This window comes from Pithys albifrons, chromosome 2 (assembly GCF_047495875.1).
Source record: "Pithys albifrons albifrons isolate INPA30051 chromosome 2, PitAlb_v1, whole genome shotgun sequence".
In the NCBI taxonomy this organism is placed as follows: domain Eukaryota; kingdom Metazoa; phylum Chordata; class Aves; order Passeriformes; family Thamnophilidae; genus Pithys; species Pithys albifrons.
The window spans coordinates 109510868-109528688 of NC_092459.1; the positions used below are offsets into that span (position 1 = coordinate 109510868).

Consider the following 17821-nt stretch of genomic DNA (forward strand, 5'->3'; position numbering starts at 1 on the left):
TTGAAGATGCAGGCTGGCTGGATGAAGACAAACAGAACAATCTCAGCCCGTTGCAATGACAGTGTTTTCCCCCATGGAGACAGAACGGATGGCCAGTCTTACTCAGATTGCATCTCTTGAGAGGACGATTTATAATGTAAAAGACAGGAGAAATTTATTTGCTAACATATGGAAAACATTTATGGGCTCTTCTGAGGATCTAAAATTAAAGAAACACAACTACATATTGTTAAAACTTCTAAATGGAGATTTCAGTTAAGAAATAAGCATTTTTTCAACTTGAGTCAGTGACATTTACTTCAATATACTTTTGTTTTCTGCCCTGTCAGGCATCAACTTCAGAACAGGGATCTGCTGTAGGTCTAAGCTACAGGAAAAGCATTAGATGGCAAAGGTCTGTTTTTAAAGATATAACCCATGCTTCAGAAAGATGGATGGGGTGCATACACCACAGGGATGGGGCAGGGTGCTACTGCCCAAGTCATCATCTTGGCACTGCAAGTTACAGCAATGGGAGGAGATAAGGCTACTGACACCAAGAAAATGCTCACACAGCCAGAGCTGCAGATGATTCATCTCCTCAAAAACAAAAATCCCCCCCCCACACCTTCTGGTACCAGAAAACGATACTCCACTAAGCCACACAAGGTCATAGCCTGAAGGAGAGCTCTAGCTCTAGGGCAAACCTTCTCTTTTCCATGGAAGTAACTTGCTGGGTGCCTAGAAGGGTTGCATGCTGGCTGATGAATAAACTAAACAGATGATCCACAAGCTTCACACAAAAACATGCACATCTCGTGGAGTGGTACTGCAGTTATAACAGGATCAGGGACATCATAAAAACCAACTGATAGACATTATTAAGTCACTCAATACCCAACAGCCATGTCGGGGGCAGGGCTTGTATGTAACGGGGGTGGTTGTTTTAAAACTGGTCGGTGCAAACATCGGTGCACGATGAAGTCGGGGTGGCTGGTCACAAAGCAGCCTAAGAAATGTGAAGTTTTGGACTGCTGAGGTTGAACAGACTGAAACATCTTCAAAGAGAGCAGGACCTCCGGCCAAATACTTGAGGCAGCAGTGCAGCAGCAATGGCTGGGATTTTCAGACACGGGTAAATGACTGATTAAATGACTCAATCATGCAGATGCTTTTGAAAATTCTGCCGCACGCAGTTAAGTTTATTCATGCATGTGTGGGAGAGGGGGAGGACTGTGAAGATTTTAATAACTACCTTAGGAAATAAAAAAGAACAAATGTACTTTCTCTTTAAAACAGAGGCAAAGAAAAAAAAACAAACCCCAGCCCGCAAAAAACCACTGCTGTGGCTGGGGAAGAGTTTACAGAAAGTTGTAGAGAAGTTTTGCGTGGAAGGATGACCAAATGGACCATGATGCACAAGTCAAAAATATGTGCAAAGAAAGAATGAAACAGAAGGGTAAAAATAAAACATTTCACAGTCCTATCAACTTCTTCCAGATCTTCAGTATGTTATTTCTGGCTTATGCAGACTTCACTCCACCATAACCTAGCAGAAGCTGAGAGCTTCAAAGAGATTAAGGACTGCAGGAAAAGGAAAGACTTCATCCCAGGAAAATGAAGAAGAAATATCGGGGAAGAAGATGCCTCTGAAGCCTTATTTTTGGAGTATGACAACATACCTGCCCCGATGCAACAGCTTGACTAATAGCACCATGAGAAGAACCACCACCAGTGAAATCCCTCTTGCTCTCTGGAGCTCACAAAACCATGTAGAGAGTCCTGCCAGGTAGGGCACAACTCATCCACCAGATCCCAATGAGATGCCTTCCAGTAGCTTATTTCCCCTTCTCTGTCAAGCATCTTACCCATAAATATCTGCACAGCAGGGAGTTACTTGTCACCTCCCCAGGGTCAAGTAGGTGGGAAAAATCTCTCTAGCATTTTAGGCTCTTCACTTTGAACACAGGCGTTTGAGTGATTTTGATGCAGCTGGAGCACCATTCATCCAACTTTTCCAATGCAAAACAACACCTACTTAAAAAGTAACAAGTTCTTCCTCTTGGTAAAGAGCATCCTACGAGTTTAATAATCAACACTCAACCACAAGATTGAGTGTGTGGAGAAATTCAGGAGCGCTCCCAGGTCCCTAAACATGAGCCAGTAGGATTTTAGTAAAAATATCCTTTCCCATTTCCACAGGCTACTTTTCACTGCTTAAACACTGGGTATTCCCATGTACAACCCAGTGAGAGCCAGCACACACACACCCAAGGCACATTTTGACAGTCATCCCTTTCTGATGAGCATAGAAGAGCCACACACACATCGAATGACTGTCCATCCCCAGCAGAGCACAGCTCATCCAGCGAATTAGGGAACAATATTGATAAACTGCTCTGGCTCTACCGGTGCCTCCCTGCAGCTCTGTCCCATCCCAGGGCCTATAAATCACTTCTGGCAGGTAGTTGGGAAGCAGCTGCTAATGATAGTTTTGCTGCGGGAGTGCAGGAAGTCACCTTTTAACCCTGCCTGCTGTTGTTTGTCTCCCTGAGCCGTGACAAAAGGACAGATGCGGACAACGTGCCAGCGCCGGGAGGATCCGGTCAAAACGCAGCAAGGAACCTGAGCTGGTCCCACACTGGTGAAACATCACCCTCGAAAACACCTTTTGGCTTCCAGTGCTTCCTGGTACCCATTTTCAAGCAGCTTGATGCTTGTACTCATTTTTGCCTTGTTCACCCTAAACATTCAGGGAAGTATCCCAAAGACAATTCTGAGTTTGCTGTTGCTGCACTGAGTGTATCCCACCTTCCACCTTCCTGCCGCTCAGGCCCCATGAGACAAGGAAGGCATTTATAATACAACTAATGCACATAAATATGTGCATGTGCAGTTGCAATCTAAGGTGAGCAAATAAAGTCAGTATGACAAAGTACACATTACAGGCAACTGGTTTTCAGCCTGTGGAATGGCCCTGATCACTCAGAATTTCACCTGACAGGGTTTTTTTTATTTTTTAAATTTCCTTTTAAAGTGTGTGAGTGTAGCCACTTCTGTTTCAGCAAAGCTCCAAAATACATTTTAGACAATACCACAAATTAACTGCAATCAACTCACTCCTTTTTAAGTCACTGCTGCTTAGGTAGACAGCACATTACGGTGCTTTCCTCCACCTGAAAAACACTTGCTTGAACTTTGTATGTTTCACATATAGGTGAAACACCTTTAAAGTTGGATTTTGTTAGCTGTGATTCAAAATCTTGACTTGTGTACGTGAGTTGCAGCCACATACTTTAGTTTGTAGGAAGCTTCTCAAGGGCAGAGAGAAATATTAAGAGGTGTGTGCACTACTCAGCCAGCTATAAGAAATCTGAGGGTGATTATTTCTTCACTTCTAGCCCCTGACATCATCTGCTCCAACATGCTTTTCACGTGGCAGCGGGAGGCCAACAGAAACACAACGCTTCACATTCTGTAGAGGATATACTTCCATCAAATAAAACACACCCAGTAGCCAAACACGATGGTGGCTGAAAGCCAATCCTGAGGCATAAAAAGAAAAACACTTTCAAACTTGACCATGTAAGCCTGAGAGAACGACCTCAGGTGACATGTACTTACAGTGAAGACATCATCATCGCCGACTTCTGCCTCGTTGTGCAGGGTGGATGAGGAAGTCGTAGATCCTAGGAAAGAAAAAAAAATCCAACAGCTTTTTAAACTCATGACATTTCCATGCAACCTTTTTTATTTTTATTAGGCTGGAAAACATTTGGATTCTCAGAAGTTTGTGTGTTGTAGATGTGTAAAAAGAGTGGCTCAAAGTAAGGAAGTCAAATCCATCTGCTGGTAGCTGGGCTGGAGAGGTAAAAATCTGAAAGTGTCTCTTGAAATGCAACTGTGTAGCTGCCAATGCTAATTAACAATGTTAAAAATAGGAGTTACCATTTTCAACTACAGAAGATATTAATTTCTGTAGAATGGTAAAGATATGCACTAATCAGTGCTCAAGGCTATACCTTCAGCTGTCAAGAAACCACATATGAGTTATTCTTCACATATTCCCTAAATCTGTTGGGAAAATAATCTTGTATTTAAAAAAAACCACCTGAATTTGACAATGGAGAGTTAGATTGGGCTTTTTCCTTCTAATTTTGGGAGTGGTTATACACTGTAAAGGTCTTCTCTGTTACAAGCTGCTTCTCAGAGAACCACTCTGCCCCACATAAGCAAAGTATTTGAAAGGAGCTGGTATGTGTAAAACCATAGATAAGAGTAAAATATTCGGGTGCAATTTTTACAGGGCAATCTTCTGGGAAAGTGGGAAAGCATATTAAAAAGCCTTCCTCTGATGCCTTTCCTCACCCCCTGGGTATTCCCCTCCAGAGCTGCTCAAGAGCCCAGTCAGCACCCACATCATAGGAGGGCATTGCAGAAGGAGGCACACACCATTGCTGGACTTAACACGTAATTTATGCTGTAGCTAAAAGGGGGTGACCCCACTCCCTATACCAGACCAAGGATCCCAGAGCCCCTTCCTGGGGGCTTCACCATCCATGAGGCCGCCAAGGAAGGCGGGTGCAGCAAGATGCTCTTGGGGGAGAAACTCCAAGTCCAAGGTCTATTTTTCCAATGTAAGCCCACTGTTAGACTGAATTACAGCCACATCACATCTCTAACCAAAATAGTTGAACGGTTTGTACCGCCTTCATTCTGGAAATTTGTTAAAATAACGTGCTTTATATAATGCTATCAGCACCAGACTTGGTTGCTCTCAGTTGCATCACCATGAAGACGTACAGAGCTAAGTGTGAAAGCCCACTTAAAACACTGAGTAATGTGGAAACATTTGTGCCATTTGCTACATTAGCTTTAAAATTAAAAACCCCCAACACTCTATGGAGCTGCACAGGATTCCTGTACTTGTGCACCAAACTTCTGATGCTATGAGGAATGAACCAGAGGTTAAAAATTAACAACAAACCAGTGATTTCATGAAGTTCTGAATGCACAGTCAGCTGTCCTTAATAGTACCTGCTAAATTTGATCAAGTATGTGAACAAAAAATGAATGACAAATGAAATCTGCTGCCCGATGCTGTGTGTGCATGAGCCAGTTATTGTTTTTCATTCAGAAAGCCTTATTTGGAAGTTAAGGAGGAACACATTCATGAGGATCAGCCTGCACTGTTAATGGGATAAATATAGATTTGCTGATTTTGAAGTATCTGAGATGTATCAGAACTTGATTTTAAATACCTCCATTGTAAAATGGATCAAAAAGAGCAAAATAGGAGTGGCCAAGTATCAGCAATTCCAAAATACTACTCAATACAGCTGAGTTATCATCAGCTTGAAACTTTGCATAGTCCCATGCCACTTATATAAAACATTACTTCTATGACTCAAAATGCTTCAGTTTTAGAATTAGAAGAAAGCAGAAAGTCTAGCTGCAACTTCTTCACGTTGATGGCACAGAAAAAAGCAAATGAGTAACTATTTCAGAGCATCCTTCCTCTTAGCTGTGAGGTATTTACCAGCAGGGAGCCCTGGGGGATTAATCGTCTCACAGTATCTGCCATTCCCATGTTAAAGCAAGGACAGGGCATCCGAACATTAAGCTGTCTTATGGAGTTGGTGTCCTTAAAAATAATACACATCTGGACATATATTTGAGCTGGTATCCTCAAAAAATGATACCATCTGTACATAAAAATATCCCAGTCACACTGGCTGAGAAGGCAGAAGGCTTTGGCTCACAAAGTCCCTACATATAGCGGCACGGTTAAAAAAAAAAAAAAGAAGAAAAAAACCCCCCGTGAAGAACCAAATTTCATTAAAATAAAGTACAACTGAATTATAGCTGTATTATGATTGCCTGATTGCAATGAAATGGGAAAAAGAAAAAATTATGACAACTTCAAAGCAATGACAATTCAAATGCATTTTTTACAGAATTAAAAAAACAACACCCCAAAACACAACAAAGTCTTCAAGAACTACCATTCAACTAAGAGGATGCAGACAAAAATAATTACTGCAAAATAAAACCAAAAAAACCCCCCGAAGTTTTATTCAACTCCAGGCAGGAATTAATCCTATGATTTAACGAAGACCCAGTAAGACGAAATTTGACTGCATATAAAGAAGTGACTGTGCTGTTTGAGTTGCCATCACTAGTGTGGAACCCAAGTCTATCAAAGAAAGCAATAGTAACAAAATTGAGGATAAATAAGGGGGAGAAGATTGGACTGAAAAATACTCAGACTGAAACATCTTAAGGGATGAGAAAACTCAGTTCGTAAAAGCTGGGGCTTGCTCAGTGCAGATTAAGTGCCCAGCTACACTTGGACATGTGCACAAGAAACATCCAAGCCCAAGAACTGATTTTAAACCCATCCCTTTTCCCAGCTCCCTGACTCAAACCCCTTCCCCACTCTTCCAAGGCTGGAAGTGTCCACCTCCACGCTACCTTCAATGAGGTCCTCGATGGCTTTCCTCACTCCTCTGTCAAAGGCTCGAGCGTCGGCAGGGCTTTGAAAAGTGAGCCCAAACTTTCTGTTGTCAACTTTCCAGTGGTGGAAGGTGGGGTTTGCCTTCGTGTATACCAGGTCCTTCTTCACAAAGCACTCCAGCACCACCTGGGAGGGCGTGAGCCCCAAAAGAGGAGCAAAGTCACTTTTCCCACCCCAAGGACACAAGCCGGCACCGTCTCAGGCCGGACTCAAAAGCAAGCCAAGTCATGCCTCGCGCAGGGGAACATCCTTCCCTACCAAATGATGACTAATAAACACCAGACACTGTAATTGTTCTCATAACCACTGCACATTCATCCTTTGCTTGTGCTTTGAGTAGGCGCTCATTCCACAGCCCTGAAGCCTATTTTAGACTCAGGCCCAGTGTGGCACAGGTTAAGCTACTGGGGGATCAGGTGGAGGGAGAACTTCTTCCCTCCATAATTTTGCTCAACAGAAATTTTATCCACCACCAGGAGCAGATTTTGGAGGTGCTACAACACTCACCTCACCATTTTTATATTGTTCACCCCCAGACAGACACCCATCTCAAGTTCTGCTGTGCCAAAACCCAGCTCAAGGGTGATGCCCAGGCAGAACAGGAATGGCTTGTCATGTCTTACTCCATCCCCCAAAACCATAAACATGGCTCCCAAATAATGGCAAGAAAAGCATCCTCAGCAAAATAGAATTGCAAAAGACAAACTATAATTGCAACAGCTTTAAAATGCCAGTCTTTTTGTAAGCAAGATGATTTCTGACTCAAATAATGCAGTTTTGGAGCTTGTGCAGGGAGTGCTATTTTTAAGCTAGCTCAGATCTTCACAGGAGTGGATTTCAGAAGAATCAAATACATAAAAACAAGATAACAAACTATAACATCTAAAACAGCCCCTGGAAATCAGGAAAAGGCTTTATTAATTTGATTTGTGCAGGGATAGAAGAGAGCTCCTTTTTAGATAAACAGCTACCAGGAGAAACTGAGTGTGTCAATTCATAAGAGACAACTTGTCTTCATATTCTCACTCAGCTTGTTCAAACCTTGAACGGCACACAGCATAAATAATTCATGCCCCTTTTAAAAGGCTTGCGCTGCATTGCTCAGTGCAATGTGACTTGCTTCATGGGTTCTTTACACTTCAATTCACTTCTCACTTACCCCCGCTAGGTCTTAGAAAAAAAAGGAAAAAAAAACACCACAGGCCCTCTTTCATTCAAAGGGGATCTTTGCACGTGGATGTCAAAAATTTACCTGCTCCTTCTAGGTGGCAGCATGCCAGCCTAGACAGCAAAAGATGGCCCTTCTACATGAGGATGGGCGTGTTTTGTTCAATTTGCATACGCCTGTTTTTCATGTTTAAAAAAAAAAAAACCTTGCACAAGAATACAATAGCAATAGATTTGGGATAATTCTCATTATAAGAACAGACAAAAGTTGAATTAGGGTCTATTACCAGTTTGTCTTTCTGCCTTTCACCATGGATTAGAAATCCACTTCTTCCATTGCCCTCCGGGTACGTGACCTTGCAGACGCCAACTCTACTGAGACCGCCTCCTTCTTGCGGCAACCATCCCCCACTGGAGTCATCTCGGGTCATAACCACAGCTTTGACTCGCACAATATAGCTGTCACTGCAATGGTAACAAAACAAAAACAGAACCTTTTGTGAGCATCACACAGTCTCATCACAGCGTTTTTCTCGAGGGCGGCATTTAGATGGTGTTGGGCTGACCCCAACAGAGTGTTTCTGCCCAGGATGGAAATCCAGCTCTGTGATGGATGGCCTGGACCACTCAAGCCACCATAGGAAAGAGACCCATCAAGCAGTAAGGCATGAATCCACTGGATTTCCAGATGTCAATATATATATCAAACAACATGTGGTTCCTGACACTCTGTCCCTCATGCAGCTGAGGACAGTGACCAAAAGAGTGGGGTGAGCCAGGCAGCACCCCAAGGCCACCTTCCACAGAGTATGCATTGGAGCATCAAGTCTCCAAAATGCTGGAAGAACATATGGATCTCAAATAACCCATGAACAAAGTGTTTCAAGTTTTCCGTGATCAAATTCGTGAAGTGGGTTTTGGAAGATGACATTCAAATTCCTCTACATCTGGGACAGGCTTGGGAATCATCTCAGCTCAGGTCATCAGGACTACACCATGTCCCTAAAACAGTTTCACCAGCATTTCAAAGAAAGGCAGGGTATCATAACTTCACAAAAAACCATTCTGGAAGCACCTCAGATTTGTGGATAATCCAGGTGCACCCCACAAGGGTTCAAAAGAGCCCCCACAGCGGGAGGCTCTGCTCCCTCAGGTCTCCTGCTGCACCCTCTCTGCAGAGCAGTTGCTCCATCATCTGCTGGGGACATCACCAGGGTAATTTAGAAACAGAAAAGCCACTACGGAACACAAACAAAAGCCATGGACCTTGCACAGAACATGCAAGAGACCTCAGGCCAGAACGGGTTGTCCCCAGCACAGAACTGCTGGGAAATACACAAATTAGCTTTTCTGTCCTCAATGCTGCCACCGAATCAGTGCAGCCCCTCACATGCTGGGCATCCATTAACACAGTGATGCTCAGGACAGCAGTGACAGCTGTGACACCCTTGTGGGGAGGTCACCACGGTGTGGTTAGATGTCAACCAGGCACAACCGTGGCACTGCTGGCTGCAATGCTGCCACAAAGGTGCTGCAGGGCACTCAAACCTGGGAACACAAAAAAAAGGACTCACAAAAAGAATCACCCAGGGATTGTCCATCTCCAAGGCACCAGGGGAGGTCACCAGGAGGAGGAGGAGGAGGAGGAGGAAGATCAACTTGCAAAGGGCTCCAAAATACAGCTTTCCAAAATAACAGGTATCATCTTTTAAGGAAAGAAATTCCTCCCTGAGAGAAGCTCTCTATCCAGGTATTTTCCCAGCATTGTGTATATCATGACAACAGAACCATGATCCTGTACAACCTTAAAAGCAGGGGTAGCTTTCTTCATCCTACACCAGGTAGAACAGCCTCGTTTTCAGACATTATTTTTGTAACACTTTGGTAATCCAAGTGCTAATACTTAGAAGTCCAAGATTATCTTTCTCTAACATGACCAAATCTAACACTTAAGCAAGGAGCCTCACAGATCCTACCTGAAGGCAGCTTTGAGGACAAACCAAGAAAAGCAGCGAGCATCTTCTAGGACCAGCTCATCCCTTCTGCAGCCACACAGATCTTGCCAAACACATGCTGCAATTTTCCCTTCACCACCTTTATTTTATGGATACACCAATTTTCTCACTGCACCTACACGAAGAGGGCAGTGCACAAGATGCTTAAAGTTCATGCTCTGTTGCTCTGAGGACTTTGCACTGGCTGATAAACTTTTCAGCACAGACAGATACATGGCCCATGGGGAACCACAGCTGACACACAAAAGGCATTCACAGAAATAAGACACTGTTTTTAAGAATATTTTTGCTCAAGTCCTTAAAGCAGCATCCTGGTACAGGAAACAGGGCAAGTGTGTCTATAAATAGATCCAGTTACATTTTATTTTTTAATGAAAACCCATTTCTAGATTTTACAACAGCAACTTAAATCTCTTGACTTCCTGGTACTCAGAATTAAGCAAAATACCTCAGCTAATTTCCTCCTGTGCAAAAATTGAGCTGCTTCCATGCGAGACAGTTTTTGTTTTCTTCTCTATACCTTTCCCATATGGTCTATAAGGATTAGCAATTAGCAGATGAAGAAAAAAAGAAAGCCAACTATACATTTCTATATCGTTCTACTGTTCCCCAAGGATCCTTTCCAGACTTATTTTTAGCTCTCTTCTGAAGTCTGAGCCGCTCAATACGACCTTCCCTCCCATCCTTCCGCAAATGTCATCCACACGAACTGCTGCTTCTCCTTCCACACTTGAAAATTGCCACTGGCATTATAGCTTCCTGCAGGATTTACCATTCACTTTTACAGCAGCAGCCAGAGCCTCTGGCTGTCCCAGAAGTAATGTCTGTCTTCAGTTACTCTGTTGCAAAAATTGTCCAGTTATAGCAGAAATTAACCAAGTAGCAGCTACTCAGTACTTCGTGATCCCTTGGGATTATTTGTGTTTCCATCATCTCTCAGTGAATTCTCTAGGCTTGTAGCTACATATGAATACTAGTGGATGCTTACACATTAAACGTAGGTGCCCCAACTACCATGCCTGCCCATTATCATGATGATCTGGTAGGGCACAGAGCCACATGGTTTTCATCTTCATATCCACACTGATACCATGACCTGTAGCTCTTACAAACTCTGCCACCACATGCCAAGACAACACCACATAAACTGCATTCTTCCCATCCTGAAGGCTACCTCCTTAAATGTAACAAGCCGAAAACCGAGTTTCCATCCCCCTACCATGGCAAGTCGACCTCTGTTCCCCTATTAGACAAGAGCCTTGTCCAGCAGAAGGGTTCACCTTTGGCAGGGCAAGCAGAGAGCTCTGGCTCTGTTAACGTAATCCCTTGGCACACTTTCCTGCAGGATCAAAAGTCATCAGTGACGCTGGGCTTCCTGCAGAGCCCCATCCCCACTCCCACTGTGCTCCAGCCACAGGCACACGCTTCCCAAAGCACAACCTGTGCCAAGGGACTTGGGAAAAAAAAAGATACAAGGAAAGGAGGTGGTTAAGGGTTCTCAGGGCTTGACATCTTGGTTTAATCACTGGATTAGGACTCAGAAGTTGCATGTTGAATTTTCAAGGCTACGCACAGCTTCCTTCAGGCTTCTATGTCTAAATCCTGCCTGCTGCTTCCATCCACAAGCCTAGAATAGGCAATGCTTCTTTCCCTCATGCCAGTGTTGATAAATACTTGGGAGGTACTCAAATATTTCAGGTCCATATAAGGACCTTGCTTCCTTAGTGTAAAAGTTGTTTATTTTCTTTGCTATTTAATTTTACGGGACTGCTCTGGCTGGTTCTAAGCATTTAAAATCCTGAGGAGAAAGGGGCAATCTGCAAATTCCATGTTCGAGTCACTGCTGAAACCTTTCCACTGGCATTGACACAGTGAAACACCTGCATTTTTATCATGGGCACCTGCAATTTGACTCTTTCAGGAGAAATGGTTAACGAGGCATGTGAAAATGTTTGGTCTGTTACAATTAATGAGATACTAACAGCTAAAAATGAAACAGCTGAAGAAAACCCCACAGTAGCCTTAGTTCCCCTTGTTTTACTGGCTTCTTAAAACTTTTAAGACTACTCTAATTGTCGGGTTTATGGCCTACGTGTTACGTGTTTCATGCAAACTATTCTCAATTATGCTCTTAAATGGAATACTTTGCTATCTTACCCCTACAGATTTGTCTCCAATAGCCTTAAAAGCTGGGAAGAAAGTATCTGAAGGGATTACCCAGCTGCATGGCAGCTGGCCAGCATGTTCCAGGGCTGCTCCAGGTTGTCTGCCCACCCCACCCTGAGTGAAAAAAACAAACCAGAATGGACTTGGGGAGTTAAAGGTAGTGCTGAAAAGCACGCTCTGTTTTTACTGGAAGGAAAACTCTTTAAAAATTGTAGCTCGTGGGTGTGCATAAATATATAGATAAATATATTAAAAAGAGTATGTGTGTGTGTGTGTATAATTGCTATTCTGGAGGACAGTGAGAATTTTCCTAAACAAGAAGTGACTGAATGATTACCTTTGCCATTACTGAACCCGATTTTACTACCTATAGCTCAACTTACAATGCATCTCTGTGTCTAAAAGACATGTGACATTTAAGGCTGATGGAAGTACTTTCCCGCAGCAGGTACAAATGGGGCTGACACCATCCAGCACTCTCCAACATAAGCCACATCCATTCCAGCAACACCAAAGGAGGACAAAGCCCTGAGCTGCCTTGTATGCCCGGTGTGGGCTTATGGCTGCAATCCTGCATCTAGGACTAAACACCACATAATTCACTTGGTAGTTGGGGTTTCATTTCACCAGTGTCTTTGGAAAGGGATGGTCAAAGTAGACAGCTCCCTTCCACCAGCTGCTCTTCTTTTGCACTTTCCTTCCAACGCAGCAACTGCAAATACCATCTGAGAGGTCTCGAAATCCCACGGGGAAAAATAAAAGTAGTCCAACCCACCGCATTTACTATTCTTTTTTGAGCCACATTTAGCATCTAAACCACTTCCCTAATTCAGTAATGTATTTTCCTCTAGCCAAGCTACTTGACCAAAATACAAGCTTATAAACATCCATGCTAATGCAGGTATATTCCTTCCTTCCCAACTCTGTAGCCCAAAAGGCCAGAAGAGATTCAGGTCTCAGACTGCAAGGCTGCTCTCAAATATTTAACAAATGCATCAACATTCCCAGATCCCAGGTTTCTGGGAAGAGCCAAAAGGACAGCAGGAGGCTGCTAATTCAACAGCAGCAGAGGTCAAGCTATTCAGCTGAACTGGGCTCATAAACACAATTCAAACTATTTGGATCCACAGAAACATAACTTTACGATTACTGGGGCATAACCTGTCTTTAGCTGAGATGGATGTATTCACAGTGTCAGGTATCTACCCTGCCCCAGCACCTCTGGCAGCTGGAGTTAAAGCCATCCCATTCTGCCCAGGTGATTGCTGCAAATTATACTGTGAGCATCCTCTCTGTAGTCCCTCCCACAGCCAGAAAGCAGCGACATTTTGGTGGAAGACATGAAAAACTGCTATTTTTGGAATCACACTTTCTTGACCTGATGCTTGGTTCATGACTTTTCTAGCAAGGGTGAAATACCTGCAGATTATGACCAGCATTTTCTCCTAACTTACCAATGTGTTGGAAAGAAAACTGCTGAGCGCACACAGCAAAATAAAGTTGGTATTTCCATACCATTTAGATTTCCAGCAGGTTTGAAGCTTTTTCAGTAAGTATCACCAAGAAAACAAAGCCATCTGTGTCTCTCTGGTCAGATCAAACCTTAGAACGGAGCCTGAAGAAAACCATGAAAGAGTTTTCCTCTGCACCACACCAGGAACACAGAATCACTCTATCTGTAGCCCAACTCTTATATCACAAATTTGCAACCTGTATTTTTCTGTTTTTCAAATCTAATACCACCAGAATAAAAAGAAATTTTAGTTTCCACAGGGTCAGAGTAAATACAAGACAGTTCAGTGTCCACACTCCTCACTCCAGAGAGGCTGGTTGAGTCTAGAGCAGCCCCAAAGCGGGGAAAGGTCTTCCACAGCCAGTGCTCAGCAAGCTTGGGTTTGCTTCAAGCACTGTAGCACATCCAAAAACCCTCCATAGGAAAAATTAATGGCAGTTTTGTTTGTTTGGGTTTTTTTTTTCCAAAGGAAAAGGACGCTCAAAAAAATCAAGACACCTGCAACAACCCAGCCACCCGCCTCCACAGCTCCCTTAAATACCAAGGCATGAGGAACAAAGGAACCCTTTCACCAAAACGTGTGCTCAACATTTAAGGGAGATTTTATTGAGTTTACAAGAAACAGCTCTATCCTAACTAGCTCAAATGGGATTTCATAATCCCATAATTATTTCAGATGCTTCCACGAAGTACATGAAAACTCATTTTAATATATATATATATATGAAAATACATACATAGTCCTGCATGGACTAAATCCATTTTATTGGCCAGCATAACATCCTCTCCCATGCCAGGCTTGCCTGGTGATCCCCACAAAGTGCTATACACATAGGCAAAACCTCAAAATGAACTGGCAAGCAGTTTTTTATGGAAAAATTCTGGCTTGCAAGCATGCTGATGGACAAGGAAAGATCCACTAATGCAGCTCAAGCCCACAGAATTTAAGGGCTCTCACAGCAATCACCTTATTATGCAAACAACATTGAATTAAAAAGAAAGTCTAATGGCATCAGAGGAGATTAATTTATGACTTATGTCTGTATAGAAGCATCTATGTAACATGTTGTTCAAACTGTGTTAGAGCTATCAAAATCCACAGCAAATCTTGCTACAAAAATTCCCAAGAAATAGGTTTTTTTTTCTAAAAGACAGATGTGACATCGCTGGGACGCACATTAACAAGAAAACTTTTAACGAGAACCCGTTTAATGAAATCTGTTAAAAAAGACTTTTCTTCTAATTGTTTGAATGGATCAATTTTGTAATAAATTATAGCTACACATGGCGGTATGTCTTGAAAAGTTATAAAGAGCAGCAAAACACACAAAAAAATCAGTTCAATAACATAATACATTTCAATAATTTGTCCTGCAGCTCATCCAGTACAGGCAAGAGTTGCACACTCAAGTTCTCTGGTTTTTGTGCAAGAGTACAAAATATTAACAGATTACAAGGAAGCTAATTAGTACTCTCATTTGCTGTAATGAGAAAGGAAGTTGTTGCATGACAGATGGTATTTGTTTTATATCACATGTAAGATAAGCAAAGATCACATAAAAGTTTAGCCAGCCAAAGAGGTAGATCCATAAGATCTGCATCCTGAATTGATTTCCCCACACCTCAAGAAAAAGACATAACTAAGTTCTATCCTAATTTTTTGTCTAACATTTTCTGAACATAAACCCTGTTACTGCTAACCTACGTTACCTAATGAATTTAGCAAAAGTAAGAAAACTGATAAGCACAGCACCTGTATTCCATAAAAATAATTAAAAATAATGAAGTGTCCACATACACAAGGCACTTCTGAAAACTCAAAGTTTACAAAGAAAAGAAAAAAAATCCAGAAATTGCTCACCCAAAGCAAGACAAATTTCCCCCCACTCTCCTCCATTTTGATCAGTGGAGACTACAACTATTTATCCCTCTGTAAACATCCTCCATGACATGCACGTTACAACTACAAAGGCAGACAATATTTTGCAAATATAAAGAAAAATAAATTCTCTGACTCAATTCCAGCTGAATCTCTATCAGAGGAGGGGTGAGGGAGTAAGGAGGATAACTGTGGTCTAAATCTTAAGGGTTTTATCTTTTGCCAGATAAATTAACTAAAAAGAAAAAAAAAGAAGACATTCTTAGCTACATCAAAACCAGCATGCACATAAATTTTGTCTTCCACCTCCCTTTAAATCCCCCACTTGATCAAGTGTCCATGGACAGGGACATCAAGGGAAGCAGCTGCCCAGGCAGCATCTATTTTCCTCTCAGTAAATAAGTATATATGCTAAACCATTACTTCTGGGAAAAAAAAATATATGTAACCAGAAATAAAAGCCTGTGTCATGGAAGTTGTCTTACATATTCACTGATAAATCATATGCTGATTTAGCCAACATTCAGAAAGGCTGTGGGGGCAGATGGGGGAAGGCGGAGGCAGGAAAAAAAAAAAAGAAACCCAAGAGAAAAAAAACCCTCGAAACTATACCCAGCCAGAGCACACACTTACCTGCTGGGGGATGCCATTTCCTCTACATTTTACACCCTCTTTGCTGCGTTTTACCATCATTGCCACCGCCAGCCTCCCGTGGCAGTGGCCACCCCGTGTCCCAGTGTCCCAGCTGGCCTCTGCCGGGCGAGGAAGCGGCTTCCCCCCATGCGTGATTCAGTCTCCTTGAGGGATGTGCTGCATTGTACCGGGTGAGTCATCCCAGAGGTATTCTGCACATTACAGCCCCAGCCGGACCATTACTCATTCGCAATATCCTCCCGGCTCGAAGAGCACAAGCGCACGCATCGACCAAAGATCCTTGCTTCCCCACCCCGTTATAGGTTGGAAAAAAAATAAAATAATTATGATACAACCCCCATAAAGTCATATCGGGGGTGTTGAGCAGCAGCTGACGGGGCAAACGTGCGGTCCCGAGGCTGCGCCAGCCCGGCAGGCGCGGCACCCACTCACACAGGACTACAAACAGGTCCAAAGTTGAAAGCAGGTGTCATATCCTCTGGTAAACCTGTCAGCACTTTATTCCCCAAAAGCTGCTAACACAGCGCTGGGACCAAGGGTCCAAACAACTCAACAGGCTTGGAGGAGGCACTCAGCCTCCATCAGAGCTTTTAATGAGATTTTAAATACTTCCAGCTTGCAGCAAGTTGATATTTCTAAGTATCAGCTATAGATCCTTGTATACCACACCTTTGCAGGCAGCCTATGCTACTCGGGTGCCAACACAACAATATCCCTCCTACACATGACCTTCATTTTGGACAGTTGGTCTCAAAGCGCTCCCTTGCTGCTCAAAAGCTTTCTGAACTGCTGGAACTCCTCACAGCTCAGCCAGTGTGTCATGTAAGTCCCCCCTCAAGTTATATGATCATCCCTAAACACCCTCTCATTAAAGCAGAAATGTTGCTCAGGAGCTACCTCGGCACCAATGACAAGAATAAAAATTGTGACACTGGGGCTCTAAAAGCAGCTTCTAAAAATACTTGTCCAGTTTCTGAACTAATCTATGTTGATGATTAGGCAGGAAGGGAGAAGAAAGCTAACTTAAGTGTTTCCAGGCTCAGCTACTTCTGCCTTCCTTAAATCCAAACTGTTTTAACCCTGACTCAGGGCAAAAATCCCTTTTCCCCCCCAAGATGGAGAATGGTGACCAAGGCAATGGTACCTGAAAGTGAAAGCATCCTTTGAAGGGTGCATCCCCACTTTACAGACATAACAACCCCAGCTTCAGTGCATAGACACCAGGCTGCACAGAGGATGCTGAGGACACCTGAAGGGGCTGAACGACATGGCCTTTAAAGGTCCCTTCAATTCCAAGCTATTTTATGATTCTATGACATTCCAAGTCACCACCATTTGTGCACTGCTTCTCTCCAGCACCCAGCAAGCACATGTGCAGGTGTAGCCACAGGCACCTATTTGCAGCTTGGCTGGATTTTGTCATGACAGTGCAATCAAGCTCAGTCCAAAGTCATGCTGAAGGCAACAGGCAGTATGTTAAGTTTGTTATAGTGGTATCAAGTGACAGCTGCTTATACTGTATTTCAATATACAACATAAAATGGTCTTTAATTTAATTGGAAAAGGGTGCTGTGTTGATAGCAGTGCATTTGCAACCAGTGGGTAGCTCTTTAGTCAGAGTATCATGCTATGCAAGCAATTAAAAATAGGTGGGTTTTTTGTTCTTGCTGGTTTTTCTTTTGTTTCTTTTTTTTAAGTTTTAACTGTACATCCCCAGTCCACATCTCATCCTCCTATTCAGGTTTAGTAACATTTGCTGCCTTACTTTTCTCTTTAAACTCTGCAGCAGCCCTGCTTCTACCCTCAAATCCTTAAAGGAGCAGCCACCAGCTCTGTTCTCAGCTGTCTCCAACCAGAATTCAGCACACAAGTCCATCCAAGCACCATCAGCCAGAAAAATTTAAAAAAGCTGCCTGGCACTTTTTGCTGCA

At 43.0% G+C, this 17821-nt stretch overlaps 1 protein-coding gene across 1 annotated transcript in view; it reads right to left on the minus strand.

Annotated features, from left to right (window-relative positions):
* The window catches only part of SPRED2 (sprouty related EVH1 domain containing 2), a 60141-nt gene that overhangs the window by 18585 nt on the left and 23735 nt on the right, over positions 1-17821 (minus strand). The window contains exons 2-4 of the mRNA XM_071582079.1: positions 7951-8128; positions 6454-6622; positions 3604-3668 (exon numbers count right to left, since the gene is read on the minus strand). Of these exons, the coding sequence (XP_071438180.1) occupies positions 3604-3668; positions 6454-6622; positions 7951-8128 (412 nt within the window). The remainder of the gene's footprint in view (positions 1-3603; positions 3669-6453; positions 6623-7950; positions 8129-17821) is intronic.